The sequence below is a fragment of the Melanostigma gelatinosum genome (assembly GCF_949748355.1).
Source record: "Melanostigma gelatinosum genome assembly, chromosome: 12".
Classification (NCBI taxonomy): domain Eukaryota; kingdom Metazoa; phylum Chordata; class Actinopteri; order Perciformes; family Zoarcidae; genus Melanostigma; species Melanostigma gelatinosum.
The window spans coordinates 25557727-25574126 of NC_136645.1; the positions used below are offsets into that span (position 1 = coordinate 25557727).

The window sequence follows — 16400 nt, forward strand, 5'->3', positions numbered from 1 at the left end:
TGCTTCTGAGAAAAATTCCCTCAGCACAATGCTGATGCTATTTTACTTCTCTTCCTCCAGGCAGAAGCAGAAATCCAGGAGGATTCCGTGGCTCCAGGACAGAAGATTCTTCTCATTGATGACCTGTTGGCTACTGGAGGTGAGAGTTGTATAGCCATCATATTCACTGGTTGTCGGGCTAGGGAGGAAGTTTTACAAAAACAAACATGTAAAATCTCAAATATTTCTCCTTACTGACAATTCCTTCTGCTTGCATCAATGAGAGGCTACTGCTGAACTTATGGATTTACATTGGCTGTCAGCAAACAATACTCTGGTGGCCATGGACACCATTGCTTTTCTGCCGCAGCGCCACTGGGGACACTTTGTAGTCACGTACCCATGTGGTTTTACTGCCCGTCTCAAAATCTGTCTCGCCAGAGTTTATCCAGCAGGTTGGAGACAGAATTAAGTTTTTTTTGAGCTCTTTGTGTTAAGTAGGGCACTGCGTCGTACAACTTGAAGACGTGCTAGGGAGTCATTGCAACCCCAGGGCGGCGAGCTAAACACATCAGCAAACGCTACACATCTTAAGCGGTTAGAGCAGGGGTCACTAATAGGCAGACTAATAGGCCTTCGCGGCACTCGTTCAGCCAGTCCAGGAAACGCACCGACCAATTACATGCGTTGTAAATCATACAACTTGATGCTACTCGGCCAATCAAATATGTATTCCAAAAAGCATTGAGGCTTGAGTGATATACAGTACAAACACACGAGAGAGATTGGGCGAAAGACCAAGTAGTCAGAGAAGTATGTGCATCAGAGAAGTTATTCCCCTATGATTATTTCACATGGCGTGTTTCAAAAAGAGAAATGTGGACAGCAAGACCAGAGCCTTTAACCAAGAATGGTTAAAGGCTCTCACAAACGGGCAATTTGTTTGTGTCTCATATGTTCAGACACCGTGGCGATTATTAAAAGCAGCAATGTGAAGTGCGACTACTAGATAAAGCACACATATTTGGAGTAAATGTACCCTCTCAAATCAGAAATGAAGGCACAGAAATTAAACAACCTAAGAGCCCAATATGATCAGAATCCTAATGCATTAATTCATGCATTCATTAATTCCTGCCAAGATAGTCTTCCTGAAAATAATGGACAGGGAAGTCTTCATGGATGACTCAAACTGTTGGGTTGCGCCACTACCCTTTTCGGGAATAAATGTGCAATCTACCCAACAAGCAGTCAAGGGTCTTATGACGTTTACGCCACATGTTACTATCATGCAGAGGATCAGCAAGACGGGTCAGCCCGTTATTCAGTGGAGAACATGAGTGTTTGTGTTTGCCAATCTTAGGAGTTTATCAGCCGCGTAAGCCAGTGCCAGATATGGGCAGTGGTCGACTCCAGTGCCAAGCATAATGGCATCTCACCTGATGACATCCTGTTGAGTGGCACTGATTTCAACAATACACTCCTGGGAGTCCTGGAAACTGACTTTGTAGGAAAACTGTTGCTGTGGCGGGGGATATAGGGCAAATATTCTACTGCATCACAGTTTGTTTCCTCTGGTTTGAGGACAATGACCCTGCCAAAAGGATTGCAGAGTGGTGCTTGACCATCCACATGTTTGGAAATAGCCCTTCTCTAGCTGTTGCCATATATACGGCTTGAGAAGAGCTGCCTTGCAAGGACAGGAGGAACACAGCATTTATAGTCATACCTACCTGTTGCTTTGCTCTCCACACAGCAAACTGTCTTTTCCAACGCATCCACCACGGCCATCTCTGCGGTGGCCTACCTCACGGCAGTCGATAAGAGACATTCAATTTGGATTCTGCATGGAGAGACCCAAATTAGCACCACGTCACTCTTGTCCCTCTTGGCTTTTTTTCCCCTTGTAAACTTCTCTGCTGGCTGAGACAAAGCAGACAGGAGGTATGACGGATACTATCTGATGTCTTTGTTCTTCATTATTGATTGTTGTCAGTTTAAAAAAGTCACTCAGGAATGTTTTTTTATTTTATTAACATTTTAAGTTGTTGCCCCAACCACTCGCCCCATCGGGCCCACCATCTTGTATTTTGAAGTTAAATTCAGATGTCTATATCTAAGTCTCTCTGCACGTGTGTGTGTGTTGCAGGGACATTGTATGCAGCATGTGAGCTGATGAAGAAGCAGCGGGCCGAGATTCTGGGCTGCCTGGTGGTGATCGAGCTCAAAGAGCTAAACGGCATTGACAAACTGAAATCACACACTGTATTCTCCCTGGTGCAGTACTGAGGACCACTGCAGCCACCACAATGGCTGTAAAACCAAAATTTGACTAGTTTCCAGTCAGGTGCTTCCTAAGTGTAACCAGCACCAAAGAAACCTCTTTAGCGCACCCACAAGTTAACAGTTTTTGTCATTTCAATCACATACTGATTTGCAATTTCAGTTAGCACTAAAATACATATAAAAATTTGTTTGTTTTATTTTTGTATTATTCATTAATCTGTTAATTATCTGATGCCATTGGCTTATGGAGACAGCTAGGATTCCATGGATCTTTAAGAAGTCTTAAAATGTCTAAAAACATTTCTGTTCCTTTTGCCTTAATGCATGTTGGGATCAGTCCTTGAATCCCTGTATGCCTGAATAGGAGGAAGCATAGAGGATTTATGGAGAGATGGCTGGATTGATATGTTAGAAAGGCATAGTAAAATAATATCTGTTGCAGACAATGGGTTTACTTTTTCTTTTATCGTATTTTATATGTATCCAAAAAATGTTTCTCCGTCTGTATATGAAATGGCTTACACTCGTGTAGTGTATGAGTTTCTTAATGTCACAATCCATGCGACGGCTAACTTGAATCGAACCATAACCGTAAATATATAAATACATTATTTTTGTCACTAAGCTTTATTTCATCGTATTTGTTTGTCATTTGGAGGATTCCAATGATCTTAAAGTCTTCGCATTGGGCCTCATTCACAGGAATGTGTATAGAAATTTTCCTACTTTGTGCACAAAATGTGCACATGCAAAATGACCGTCTGATTAATGACATGTGAAGAGGGCCAATTTGTTCTTACCACCGTGCACATGTTAGAGAAGCTAAATGTGAAGTTGTAAATAAGACTAGCATAGACCCTAAATAAAAAATTTAAATAAATTTTAAAAATTGAGACGATAGTGCCCCAGGCAGAAATAGCGCACTTTTCCGAAGTGTTCCCATGAGAGTGACAATAGAGTATGGACTGTGGAAAAAGAGGAAAAACAACAACACAGGTGGACAAGTTCCAAGCTTCAATCATAATGTTAAAACTCAATTCTAAACGAGATGCATTCATTGAAACCAAGAGAGCAAAGGTCTCGGAGAAGGAAGTTCAGAAAAGATCGAGAAAATGCAGGGCAATACAGAACACAGTGTAACAAGTAGAGACCACAGTTAAAGAAACAACTGTGAGCAAGAGTGAGTACTTGAGAAAAACTAAAAAGGCATTCAAGTGAAATCCAAACTTTAAAAGAGAAACTCAAGAAGCTTTTTTTAAAGTTTAGAAACAGCTGTGGCTCAGGTAGAGGAAGTTGTCTTCCAATCGCGAAAAAAAGAAAAACGGTGGTTGGATCACTGTCTCCTCCAGCCCATGTCAATGTGTCCCTGCAAGACACTTTAACCCCAAATTCCACCGGAAGGCTGTGCCATCTGCGAATTAATGGGTGAAGAAAGACCGCTCAAACATAGTTGACAAATCAGATGGAACACAAGAAAGAATAAATATCACCATAGGACTCTCCACAGACAGAAACCGAGGATGGTGTCAGGTACCCAACTAAAGAAGCCTTATATCAAGAAAGCCATTTTCTTTCACAATGTCCTGTGCCGAGACTGTATCATGGAGACAAAGCAACTGATCGACCGCTGATATTTTCAAGCAAGATTCCAAAGGAGTATTGCCTCCATTAGAATGTAATGTATGTACCTATGATGTATAAGCAAGACAAAACGAGTACACAGCCATGTTAGTGGCTCTGAAGGTCTTGAATTTACCAAATGTCATGGAAATGCATTAAATATGTTTTTCTAAACTATAAAATGCCAACCGCATGGCACTAGAGCAAAAGTCTTTGCTTGCCCAGATCATTTTCTAATCCAATTATTTTCAGATTATATTTTTGTGTTTCATTTGCCATGACAATGGGAATGGTTTCATCAATATGGCATTGAGACCAACCTTTATTTTAAATATTTTCTTAACCACTGCAACACTAGGGGTGGGAATCACCAGAGGTCCCGCGATACGATATCACGATATTCTGAGTATTGCGAATTATTACTTTTAAACTTCAAATTATCTCCCCAAAGGAAAACTGTCAACATGTTTTATCTAATAAGATAATGTTTTCAGTCCAACTTAACCAAATGCAAACGTGTGGACTCAGTATATGAACTCCCCCCATGAACCTGGCGGATGAGTTGGCAGATTTAACCCCGTTGTGAGGCCAGATGTCTTTGTTTTGACCAACTTCCTACCAATCACGCTGACCCCACCAGAAAATAACTCAGCACCATCTAGTGGACTGAAAAAGCAATTGATTCGATTTTTCAAAAAAATATATATAGATTTGTTTTAATAGTTTATAGAATAGAAGATCGATACTTGGTGTATCGATAAAATATCGCGATACTATCGTTTTTTTCCCCCACCCCTATGCAACACTACAATTGAAATCCCACCATCTCCTGTGTTGCGTGGGCAGAAACCTCAATCTGGGAAAACAAGGCAGCAATTTCTGTATGAAAAGATGCTACAAGTTTTTTCCCTCACTCACTACACCCATGACTCCTTTTCTCCTGTAATCTTGACAGGATGAGTTCATCACCAGCTGTCAGATATTTAATGCAATCTTTAATTTTACTGTAATATTTAATAACAAGTGGAGGCGGCAGAACTTGGACAGATGCTTGTATTTCTGAAACATTATTAGTGACCTCAAAAAATGTAAACATTCATCAGTTCTACATTGTAGAAAATGTATCCCTAAAAAGACTGGAAGGCTACATTGACGTTACACTTTCATGGAAGGAAAAACAAAACAATCACTAACAGAAATGTGGTTAAAACAACCTCTTTACAACACAGGGGGTTGGTGGAATAAATACCAGGACTAGGTCTGGTCGTACCTTTGGGACATACCGACGTCTCTGGAGCTGTGCCTAGATCAATCTCTGACCATTTCTGTAAGGCCTTGACCACAACAAAACCCGCTGTCTTTAAAATGTCAGACATTCATGCCTACTGTCCACAAACAAGTGAAATTCATTTTAAAATATTGCACTTTAAAGCAACTAGCCTTCAGTCTGCTGGCAGCACTCACATCAAGGGCGGGAGAAATTCACGAAGTCATCATTCTGTCATTTGCATCTCAGATTCTCTCCTCCTCTCGGAGTCTGCCGCTCAGTTTGTCCAGAACGATGTTGAGCTCCATGTTCTTGTTCAACTTCAGGAAGAAGTCCTTCCTTAATGGATGAATAGTCAGCCAATCAGTAGCCACTTCTGCCAGAAGACGGATGTGTTTCTCCATTTCACCTGTTTGTTGGAGAGGCAGAAGACCCAATCACATTGCAGTTCTTTTCCCAAAAAAAGAAAATTTAGAAGACAGCAACTAGTTTGACTAAAAAATAATAATAAAAAATAAAGCTAGAGTTAAATGCCATTTGCCTCAGCATTTTCTACTAGTCATCTAGCAGTTTAAAATAAGAATACAAAAAAATATAATGTAAGTTAGTTCTCAGCTACTCCCATCCAGCTCTGCTGATATTTCTTATTGTTTGAACCAACCTGCACTGAGAGCAGATCTGTAGCTGGCCACCGTCCGGTTACAGGCCACTTCCATAATTAAAGATGGTTTCTTCTCTGCAACAAAAATGTTGCGGAGAATCCTGGCCAGCTCAGGAAGCCGTGACATCATCAGCAGGCGGTCCTCTTGTGTGGGGTTTCGTGTCATGGCTGCCTGGAGCTTCTGGGCCTCTTTTGCACGAATCTGAAACACCAACAAAACAACACATGGATTATTCTCAACAGTTTTCTGGGTGGGCAAAGGCCAATTCAACACATCAAGTCAAGTTCAAACTGCCCCAGCACTAATATACCCCACCCTCCTCCCGGTCCACCTACTCTGTCCAGCAGTGACTGGGAAACTCCTTTCAGGGCAGTTGGGACCTGAGCTGCAGGGGCAGTTGATGGAGTAGACACTTGGGGGACTGTTGGGTTCTGTGGAGACGCAGGCTCTTTTCTCTCTGCAGCTTTATCTTCTGTCTTCTGAGCCAGAGAAATCAGAGCCTTCTCCATCTAAATGCAGGACAAAAGAATAATTCCATTTGATTTAGATAGACAGATGATGAATTAATATATTGAACATTCCAGTCGGCATTATAAAATCATGCCTGACATTTAAACATTACCCATTGATAATGCATTGTTCTTAATGCCAGAACATTGACCACTTTAAAATGAACACAGTACCTTGGGTGTGATGAGTGAGCGAGCCTTATCAAGCACCTCCTGAGCTGTTGCCAGTTTGTCAGTGTCAGGAGGCTGAGGCAGCGAGCTAGTTAAGACGGCTGGCACAGTGTCCACATTAAAGCGAGGATGCCAGCGGGTGAGTTTGTCTTCTGGAACAGACACTGGAGGAACTAACAAGGACAGGAAGATCTGCAGACAGAGACACAACTTTGATGAAATATTTATGAACATACACTCTCTGAAAGATCTGTGTAGACATCATTTAAAAAAATTAAAATCTATGTCACAATGTACCACAGCATATGTTAACTAAAATTAAAGACAAACTATGAGTATTGGGGAATATGACCAGAAAACCCTGGATTGTATCTTCACATGACTTGTAGGCTCGGCTTTTTGCTCAACAGCCACTGTAGATAGTGGTTTTCCAAAGTTACAGGCAATTTAGCCAGTTACAATTTTGTTGTCAGGAAACCATTAACCGGTGTACAAATATTTGCCAGAAGAACCAACTTAAAAATAACAATATTTAAAAAAGTAAATTAATCAAAAATAACATTGGTGAGATTTTTGTTTGTTTTCAAAATGCCATGGTGCTGGGAAACGGGAACGGTGGGAATGGTGGTGGATCATAATCACCATGTCTTATGAGTTACTTTTCTAAGTGAAGACCTGGTATTGCCCAAATGTAGCCGCATCTCAGGTGACAATGATGTTATCCAACACAGAAAACCATGTGTACTTAATTATATAGGTATTTCTGAAGCAAATATCCATTACTTTTCCAAAACTGTCTGCAAGGTTGTGTTGGAAAAAATAATAAATCCAGAGAGGTAATATACTAACTCGTTAGCAGAAATTAGACACCAAAATGTATTCTCCATGTGTCAGTGGAGACAACCATCCCAGACCAGCGTTTACTTTCAAACTTGGGACTGTGCCATGATCGAAACGCCTCCCCATTTGCTGCCTATGCCTAGTTGTGACTCTCACAATATGAAACTAACAGGAAACAATAATGCAGCAGCTGCTGACCTTGTGGTGATGTTTGACAATTGAGACTAGATTCATGTGGAAGATGAGTCTTCTCTCCAAGAGGTGAGAGGCTGACAGGACAGGCCGAGCCCCATTCTGGTCTGAGGAGGACAAAAACACTGCGGTTAATAAATGAACACATAAAAAAGGTAAAGGACACATCAGCATGAGCATCTATAAAGACACTTGCCATTACACCCACAGTTTATATATATCCCATTTAACGATGCGTTTAAATGGTGGAGTGAACAGAGTTGTAATGGATATTAAAATAAGCCACCTTCTAATATTTTGAGCAGAAGTGGTGATTTAATAAACTAACCAGAGAGGACGGGATCCACGGTGAGCTGGTAGCGGCCCTTTTTAATGTTGCCGTTGAAGGTCGGGACATTCTTCTCCTGTCGAAATGTGTAGGCCTCAGGAAACACCATCTTTATCTGACCAACATGGCCCTCCTCAAACCGCCTGCAAGGAGGACAAAGAAAAGAGTCAAACATTAGCTTCTGCTGTCTGACAGCCAGTCCTGTTGGTGTGTCCCTCAGCTCCATCTGTCAAGGTTGTGAAGTGTCCTTGAGTAAGGTCCTGAACCTTATGTTTCCCCCCTGGGCGCTTTGCAGCAGCCAACTGCTCCGAAATGCTTCGGGAGAGTTCAATGTAAAGGTCAAATTTCATGTACATAACTGTTATAAAACGATTTGAGGTTTTTAAATCCCAAAACTTCTGGAAGATCCGTGTGTAGAAGTTTTTTGTGGTGGTATGAGCTTTGAGGAAACCCGTGCCAAATTTCAGTGCTTTGAGGTTATTGGGCTGTTGCCTTAGAAGAAAAGGAAACATATGGCCCGTGTTTACCCTATATTTATGCGCAGCTGCTAAAATTTCACACAATCGCTTATATCCTCTGCTGGTGTGTTTCACCCCGTGCAGCGGTGCCTCTCCACACTCGCACAAACCGAGCAGAGAACAGACCTGTGAAGTAAAGACACACTAACTTGCTGGTGGATTGTGTGATTTTTTTTTGTTTCTAGCTGTGCTGTATTTTAAATGTAATCCAATGTTGTGCAGAGCTTCGACATCATACCCTGGGGAATAATGGCAGTAAATTCAAGTAAAATAGACTTCACTTATCCCGTTCGAATGCCTTGCACGAAACATGGCGGTTCATTTCTAACTTACATGGGGCCCCATGGTATTACTAATACTGTGTGAATACGGTTTTGGTTACATCCCTAAATGGGTTACATCCCTAACCTGAAACTTGAAAGAATCACTCATCCTCATTTATATCCGGAAAGTACAACCAGGCCATCCCTCCGTGATTCCACTTACTTGTGCATCATGTCCTGAACTCCCCGTTTGATCTTGGCGAAGGTGGTGGTCTCACAGCGGTTGTGTAGCATGGCGACCACCGTGTCCATACTCCTGAACATCTCTGCCAGCACCTTGTACTGGAAAGGCAGGGACAGGCCCGGAGGGCCAGCCTGGGCTAGAGTGTGGTACTGCTGGTATGCTGGCTGCTCAGTGCTATGAACAAGAAAAAACACATTAGCTTCTGATTTGGGCTTTGGTAATGTAGTGTCCCACCTGCACAGTGCATATTGGTTTTCGGCTATAAGTGTATTTTTACATGCTCACCTGTCCTGGGTTTGTGTCTCACTCAGCTTGCTCTTGGCCTCTCTCTCCTCCTTCCTCAGCTGAGCTTTCGCTGCAAGGTCTTTGACTTGCGCTACAGTGAACTTGAGGGCCTTAGCATCAGAGGCGGTTTTGGGAACAAGTGGGGTTGTTTTATGAGGAGCTGAACCGACTGGAGACGAGGAAGAGGTGGATGCTGAAGCGCTGGATAGTTCCTCCGCATGCTTCTTGATCCTCTGAAGGCGAGACTTGAGGGTTGCAATGCCCTCTTTACACAGAGCCTGGCAGAAAGGGGAATTTCCATGCTGATGAATTTGGGACTTTAACGATACATTACATAGTTGTCAACGCATCCATGTCCAAAATTTGTCCATAGGATTTGTTAACAATATGAAAAATAAAGAACAACACCATAATCATCGTTTGATATGAACAGCAATATCAGTCTACCACACAGTTTTGCTGCAGTTAGCCAACACGCACGTATGTGTCCACATGCATGGTAGCATGAGTGGAGGCCTGATAAATACAACTGTAATTGAGTAGGTTTCTACATTCTCCACACAGAGTTGAGTTCACCAAGCAATGCTTAATAATTCAATTTTACCACAAATGTTTGCGGCATTCTGGTGGCAACAACAAACTGCTTAGCTCTGTCTGACTTTGTCACTCCAAAGCAAGGCAGCCGACAGCCCTACAGTGGTGTGACTGCACACTGGTGAGGCATGCGTTACCTTGCTTTCCTGTCCTTTAGTGATCTTGCTGTTGACTTGATCCCTCTGTGGAGAGCTGTTGGTTTCAAAGTGATGATGGTTCTCAGCATTCTGTCCAGAAACAGGGGCTGCCGGAGCCGAGTGCCGCTGGGTCACCTCACTGGACAAGGACTTGGCTGCAGCCTGGACATACACAACAGCGTGTTCAGTGTCACTCTATATCAACAATTCCGTGTTTTTCGCAAGCTCGCAACCAAAAAGCACGCAGACAGCGGTTTATGGTTGCCACCTTATTTTTAACCAAAGGATGAAAACGAGCCTGTACATATATAACTTTACAGATTTACTCAAATATGGAGCATCCATGAGCTGGATTCCACCAGAAAAGAATAAACGTTACGTAACCTGCGGTGTGTTTTGAGGTAGGACCAGTTTCTTCCTGGCCTTCGTCCTTGCTTTCTCCGGAACATGAACTTTAGCGTCTGTAACGACCTCCTCTTGCCGTCTCTTTTTGGCCGTGCTATGGTCGGCGGTGGCTGAAAATACGGCGGCTCCGAGGTCGAACTCTGTCTCGGCTGAGGTCCGCTTTGGTGTCCGAGGACTGGTGGGATCGTTCGCGGTGGTACCGATAGAACAAACTCCCTCGTTTAGCTCCACTGCCTCGTCAATAACTCTGACAAATTCTTCATGGACGGAGGACGAGCAAAGGAAACCACCTTTGTTTTTGGCGGATATTGACCTCGTACTGGTCTCAGATGAGCCACGGCCGACAACAGCGCTCCTGCGCTGCTTGGTTGGTTTGACCGGACCGGCGACACTTTTCTTTCTCTGGGAAAAGAAATCAGTAACTCGAGCCTGAGACATCTTCCTGCGGATTGAGGTGGACACAGGGACCGCAATGTGAAACAAATCTACAACTTTCTGAAGTCGGTAACGGTATAAATACTGTCCATCGACTATCGATTTCCGGAAATATTCACGCTACACAGGAAGAAGAAAGGAAATTCGCGCGAAATTACCTAAGCCACGCCTCTCTGGGTCACGTCATAGGATAACAAAAGAGGGCTAGGCCATGTTGATGAGCTCAGCAGTTATCAAAGACACTGTTGAATCACACAAATACTAGTAAACAGCTCTGCTGTTGATTTGATTATTTTCGTATTCATTCTTTGATACTTTTTTCTAAAACCAGTGTTTGTGTGGCGACACTGACTCGTAATTTTCGTAATATCCGTGTATAACAAAGCCCAAATAAATACGTGTATTACAAAATCAGACACATTTAATCGTTTATTAAACTGTCATATAGAATGTTGTTTAACACAATTGAAAGACAGTTTGTAAAGCAATAAGAAATCTTCATATTCTACCAACTTCTAAAATGTTAATGGTTTGCAAATAAATGTCTTCTACATTTAGAAGACACAGGCACCTTCCTCCTGCTTACATCTGCTCTGTGTCCTTGAATCTCATTTAGACTTGTTAATACATGTAACATGAACAGCTTTCATCTTTTATTTACATCCCAACCTGGCACACAGAACAAATTAGATTACAGTATGGAGGTATCACACATCATGTTTTCTTTGGCTACAACACTTTCATATTTAACAACATTCAGAGCAGCAGAGTGCAGAGACTTAGTCGACCTGGTCTCACAGAAATCCATGAAATGACCACGACATGTTAACAATGCATTATGGGGTGGTGGCACGTAATATACTTGTTGGCACAATGGAAAACAATACCAATGAACAGTCAATTAGAGTCCTTTTTTCTTTGTGGACACATGAAGTAAACACATCCACATGACTACAGCTGCAACGGTCAGAGCTGGTGACGTACTCTCAACCAGTTTTTGCCAAGCATAGCCATGTAGAGGCAATTAAAATACTTTAAAATACTCATAAATACCTCGCAAAGGTTAGGGTTATAAAACACGACTGACATCAGAAAGATAAAAACCTCTAAAGGTGTTCATTAAAAAATCGAACTGCTGCTGGAACGAAAGAGCTTCTTAGTTGTTCAGTAGAACACTGAGGCATCCTGAGTCTCTCACTAAATGAGCTTCGAAGTCCATTGAAGACACTGTGTAGTGGACGGCCTTCAAACAAGACAATTGTTTTTAACTTGGCCCTTGTTCGCTTTCCAACAGTGACTTCTAGTGAGTCTGGGTTAAGGCCAATTACTGAGTCAGCCTTTCTGATCGTCTTATTGATCCTGTTTTTATCATCCGTAGTGATACTCAAAAATGTAACTTTTCTATCAGATGTATTTTTTTGGATTCTGTCCTGAGATCCATTAATACAAAACATACTATAAGAATTGTTGTTATGTAAGCCGAAATAGAAGTGACTAATTTGTCAAACTAGCAGTCAGGCTAGTTCACAGGAGGTGAAAACATGGCTTGTGATTCTGGGATGGCTGTCCATGGAGCTAAACGAGGGCGTTTGTTCTATCGGTACCACCGCGAACGATCCCACCAGTCCTCGGACACCAAAGCGGACCTCAGCCGAGACAGAGTTACAAGTACTTTCTTTCATATTCTAAAAACCTAAAAGCCTGCTTAGAATAAAAGCTAAGTTAATTATAATCAGTTGCCTGCTAATAGGGTCGGGTCAGTGAGGCCTGATTACATATTTACAGTATAAACAAATCTTTTTGTTGGCTGGTTTAGGCCTATGCTAACTTGAATGGGGATAAAATAATTTAATCATGCGGCCCATTTAGACTTTACAAATGTTATCCCGCCGAAATGATCAAATTCTGATTGTGAAGCGAGATATTTTTCGGGGATTGTGATGCTGAAAAGTATTTAGGGAAGTTGGGGAGTTGGGAACTTTTGACGATCCACCGCCCCACCAATGCAGCGGCCCACAGGGCCACTGGGCTGCATTTAACGTGACACGTCTGCTCTCCTCCATTTTCTCACACGACAACCTCAGCTTCTGCTGACTCATAGACAAGTCCAGGCTGATTCCCACTTTATGATGTTTTACAACATGTAATTCTCAGATCACAGATTTGCTGGGATCAGAATGTCTTCAGCGAGTTATATGTGGAGTGAGAAGTTTTCAGTGAATTACATTCTTTTTTGCTGAGCTGTGTAACTGTTGTTAAGATTCAAGTATTGATTTTCTCTTTTCTCCTTGTTAAAAGTTTTTTTGGGGGGGGGGAGTTCTTCCTGTTCCGCTGTGAGGGTCCTGGGACTGAGGATGTCGCATTTGTACAGATTGTAAAGCCCTCTGAGGCAAATTTGTGTTTTGTGATTTTGGGCTGGACAAAACTAAATTTAATTGAATTTTATAGCCTCCGTACTCCTCGAGTAACCTGATGACATTTTAGGGGCCACAGCTCATCATGGATGACAAGACCACAAAGTACATTCAAATAGTAAAAGTGTAAAGAGGAAATGTATACAATTGTTTAAGAGTCTTGGTCAAATAGTGTCACTGTATTTTTTGATTGAGACTACCCAAGGGAGGACATTTGCTGATGAATGTTAGTGTTGTTAGGGCTATAGTGCATAATGGAGATACAAAGTGTATAGAAGAACATTTATATTGGACATGACTAATCTGTCCAGTAAGCTAAATATACAGAAGGTTTAAAGTAACTCCAAAAGCAGTGTAGAATAATTTATCAAAAAACAGGTTTGATGTGGTTATTTTACAACAGTCTGACTCGGGTTGCACAAAATGTAACCAGCAAATCTGCCATGCATCATTGTGGCTTTACATTGCGCACCACCATTGAGTATACAGAGTAGATACCTGCTGCCTTCACTCAGCTGTAAATATAGTCACCAGTATAGTATTACTTACTGGCATGACAGACAGAGCTTTGGTATGCCTAGTTGGCATTAATGTCATAACAGCTGGTTGAAAAAATATATTAATATTATTATTTAGAATAAAGTAATTGTTCTGTCACAACAATTAACAATTAAGTTCCTGGTCATGCAGCCAACAGCACTGTCAGGAATCTATTTAATCAAAAAGCACCATAAACCACCAAAAGTATTCAGCAACTTAGCATACAGACACATTTCACTAAAAAAAAGGAACTTTACGCTCATTTAGGGCTATGATGTCTGGAGGCTGGCAAATATGCTGATCAAGCATACTTATTCATCAGTGACCAGGATTATTGACCGAGTTTATTATCTATAAATTCTTTAAAATGGGGATTTTGACTGATGCACTTTTGAAACATTCCTGGGGGTTGAGGAGTGATGACCTCGGCTGTGGGTAATGTCACAGACTTCATCAATACCGAATCTCACTCTAAAATTAAAAAGTTGGCAGTACTATCTATCAATGTGGGCCACCGAACCCCCCATGCCCGTGGCCCCCCTTGTCCATGTTCTTCCCTATTTTTCCACACACAACCTTGTAGAGTGTTTATTTGGACGCTGGGAGGCGCCACTTATACACACAATGTCATTTATTTTGGTGTCGGATAAGTCATATATCCGACACCAAACTTTTAAGGAAGACCTATTTCTAGCACAAGCGACTTGTATTGACTGACGCTGTCATTTCAGAAATGCTAATCTATAAACAAGCAAAACATTTTGAAACCCATGCCAACCCCAACTACCAATCGCACATATCATTATTTTTCGACGCTCTTTTTTTTGCTGAGCAGACACGCAATAGCAAAACTTTGTAATCAAACAGACGATGCAAAGCAGAGCAGCAGAGTCACAAGCTGTGCAGTGTTGGCTGAACTGGAAGTAAGAGGAACATAGTGCAGCAGGGAGGTGACCAACAGAAGCGCAGCAGCAGCTCTGTGGAGAATAGCTCCTCTATGAACGCCCTTCAGACGGACTTGCCTGTGAATCACATTTTCCACCTACAACACTGTTACTTCAGACTGGGCCTCTCCGAAGGAACACATGCAACAAAACCTTTCTTCCTCACCGAGAACTTCACTGAAAGGAGTCGATCTGGAGCTGCACACTCAGCGGACAGCTTTAAACACACAAGAAGACAAATACAATCGACTGATTGGAAAGTTTGTTTGAAGACTTTCTGCTAAAGTTGTTCTTGTTTTTTTGATGGAAGATAATGAGCGAGTATCAGAATAATGGAAATGGAGCCATATATGTTCGCGAGTTTCTGCCCTGATCTATGGAAGGCTAGTTATTGATAGTCTATATCGTTGTTGATTATCGCGGACCGAGTATTGATCTGCAGGCTACTGACATGGATCTACAGGTGATTGTCTGGGTGCTCTACTGCTTTTTGATGCCCACCGTGCTGTTAACAGGTAACTAACTTGCATTTTGCTTAAATAATTGAAACTGTAACAATAATGAACATGTGTCAAACTATCAAATGCCATTTACGTTGACGTGAGGCTGAAACGCGTAATGTAATCCAACACACGTGAAGCAGCGGGAGAGAATTGTAGAAACTTCGCTACAACTTTTACATTTTACAGAATTTCTTTGGTGTCTGATTACTGGAGGCTACCAGTCGTCGCGACAACGTGACGGATAACGATCATGATGATGATGAGGTAGTTAGAGACCTATTCATTAAGTTGAATAAACCCCCAATCTGCTAGGAAGAGGTGTAGCTGGGGACTGGACTCCTATGGTGTAACATTGTTGTGAAATGGGATAGTGACACTGTTAGAGAAAAGATGAATTTAATTCAGATTCTAAGTGATCACTTTGGGGTTGGAATTTTAGCCAAATCATATCACATCACGAGTTGTTTTCTACCAAGTTGCGTGTTATCAGCACCAACAATTCTCAGAAGTGAATTGTACAATGAAATATCATACAAAAATTATTTAAAAGAAACTTAAACTTGTTGGCCTATTTCTCTGCTGCTTTGGTGCTCGGCCCTCGGGCATCATGCGGTAACACCAACGGGAACCAATCAGAGTCACAGCAGGGGCAGGTCTTCTTCTGTTGTTTATTTGCCGATCAACAATTTTAACCTGCTCCTTTACTTTTGATTGATGAAAACAGATCCTACACACAGGCAGCTTAACCATCATTTTAAGCTCTTTTGGCGTTGGGTTTATCTCTTATCTCTACACCAGTTCATGAAAAATTTGTTTTTGTTTTAAGAGGTTCCATATTATGTGTGTTTGGGTGATAGAGAGAGAGACAGAGAGAAAGAAAAAGTAAAGAGGGAGCGTGTGTGTCTTCTGACAGGATGTCACAAGCTAGAATTTGCAGTATTTCTGTTCACATTTGACAACTGAGTCAAAGGAAGTGAAAGATGCCAATGAAGTTATTCACACACACACACACACACACACACACACACACACACACACACACACACACACACACACACACACACACACACACACACACACACACACACACACACACACACACACACACACACACACACACACACACACACACACAGTCTGCAGCTAGTAAAGTAATGCAATAAAGTAAATAAGCAAAAAAGTTTAATAAAGTAGTCCCATAATGCACTGCAGTGTGACTTGTGTTGCCTTTAGTTTTAGTTTCGGCAGTAAAGTGGGACCAGCC

At 41.8% G+C, this 16400-nt stretch overlaps 3 protein-coding genes across 7 annotated transcripts in view; 2 read left to right on the forward strand and 1 right to left on the reverse strand.

Annotated features, from left to right (window-relative positions):
- aprt (adenine phosphoribosyltransferase) overlaps positions 1 to 2895 on the forward strand; it is a 7924-nt gene extending 5029 nt beyond the window's left edge. Inside the window, exons 4-6 of one of the 3 annotated variants that reach the window (XR_013772470.1) lie at positions 61 to 139; positions 2129 to 2351; positions 2467 to 2895. Coding sequence is in view for 2 of the 3 variants with exons in the window: in XM_079280881.1 (XP_079137007.1) it covers positions 61 to 139; positions 2129 to 2268 (219 nt within the window). In the remaining variant the exon portion in view is untranslated. Of the gene's footprint in view, positions 1 to 60; positions 140 to 1735; positions 1898 to 2128 lie in introns of those variants that run through there. The other 2 variants (XM_079280881.1, XM_079280882.1) reach the window with 2 other exon arrangements.
- On the reverse strand, positions 132 to 10830 carry cdt1 (chromatin licensing and DNA replication factor 1). 3 transcript variants are annotated; one of them, XR_013772468.1, is made up of 12 exons: positions 10280 to 10830; positions 9896 to 10057; positions 9165 to 9442; positions 8859 to 9053; positions 7855 to 7997; positions 7533 to 7633; positions 6498 to 6686; positions 6150 to 6323; positions 5814 to 6015; positions 5350 to 5561; positions 1713 to 1822; positions 132 to 178 (listed from the first exon to the last, which is right to left on the reverse strand). XR_013772468.1 is itself a non-coding variant. In XM_079280879.1 (10 exons), the coding sequence occupies exons 1-10, from the start codon at positions 10736 to 10738 to the stop codon at positions 5398 to 5400; spliced, it is 2067 nt and encodes a 688-aa protein (XP_079137005.1). In that variant the 5' UTR covers positions 10739 to 10830; the 3' UTR covers positions 4921 to 5397. The 3 variants fall into 3 exon arrangements, 1 of the variants encoding a protein (XP_079137005.1); XR_013772469.1 differs by having other exon boundaries at positions 1713 to 1902; XM_079280879.1 differs by lacking the exons at positions 132 to 178; positions 1713 to 1822 and having other exon boundaries at positions 4921 to 5561.
- Positions 10831 to 14786: 3956 nt separating this feature from the next.
- Positions 14787 to 16400, forward strand: part of piezo1 (piezo type mechanosensitive ion channel component 1 (Er blood group)) — a 96028-nt gene continuing 94414 nt past the window's right edge. The window contains exon 1 of the mRNA XM_079279863.1: positions 14787 to 15148. Within this exon, the coding sequence (XP_079135989.1) occupies positions 15085 to 15148 (64 nt within the window). The 5' untranslated portion in view covers positions 14787 to 15084. The remainder of the gene's footprint in view (positions 15149 to 16400) is intronic.

Excerpts from the sequence above, each read along its gene's own strand:
- cdt1 (XM_079280879.1), bottom strand. The coding sequence starts at position 10,738 with ATGTCTCAGGCTCGAGTTACTGATTTCTTTTCCCAGAGAAAGAAAAGT. Across the intron at positions 7,998-8,858 it reads GTTCAGGACATGATGCACAA|GCGGTTTGAGGAGGGCCATG; the intron begins GTAAGTGGAATC and ends TCCTCCTTGCAG. Across the intron at positions 6,687-7,532 it reads TTGTCAAACATCACCACAAG|ATCTTCCTGTCCTTGTTAGT; the intron begins GTCAGCAGCTGC and ends CTCTGTCTGCAG.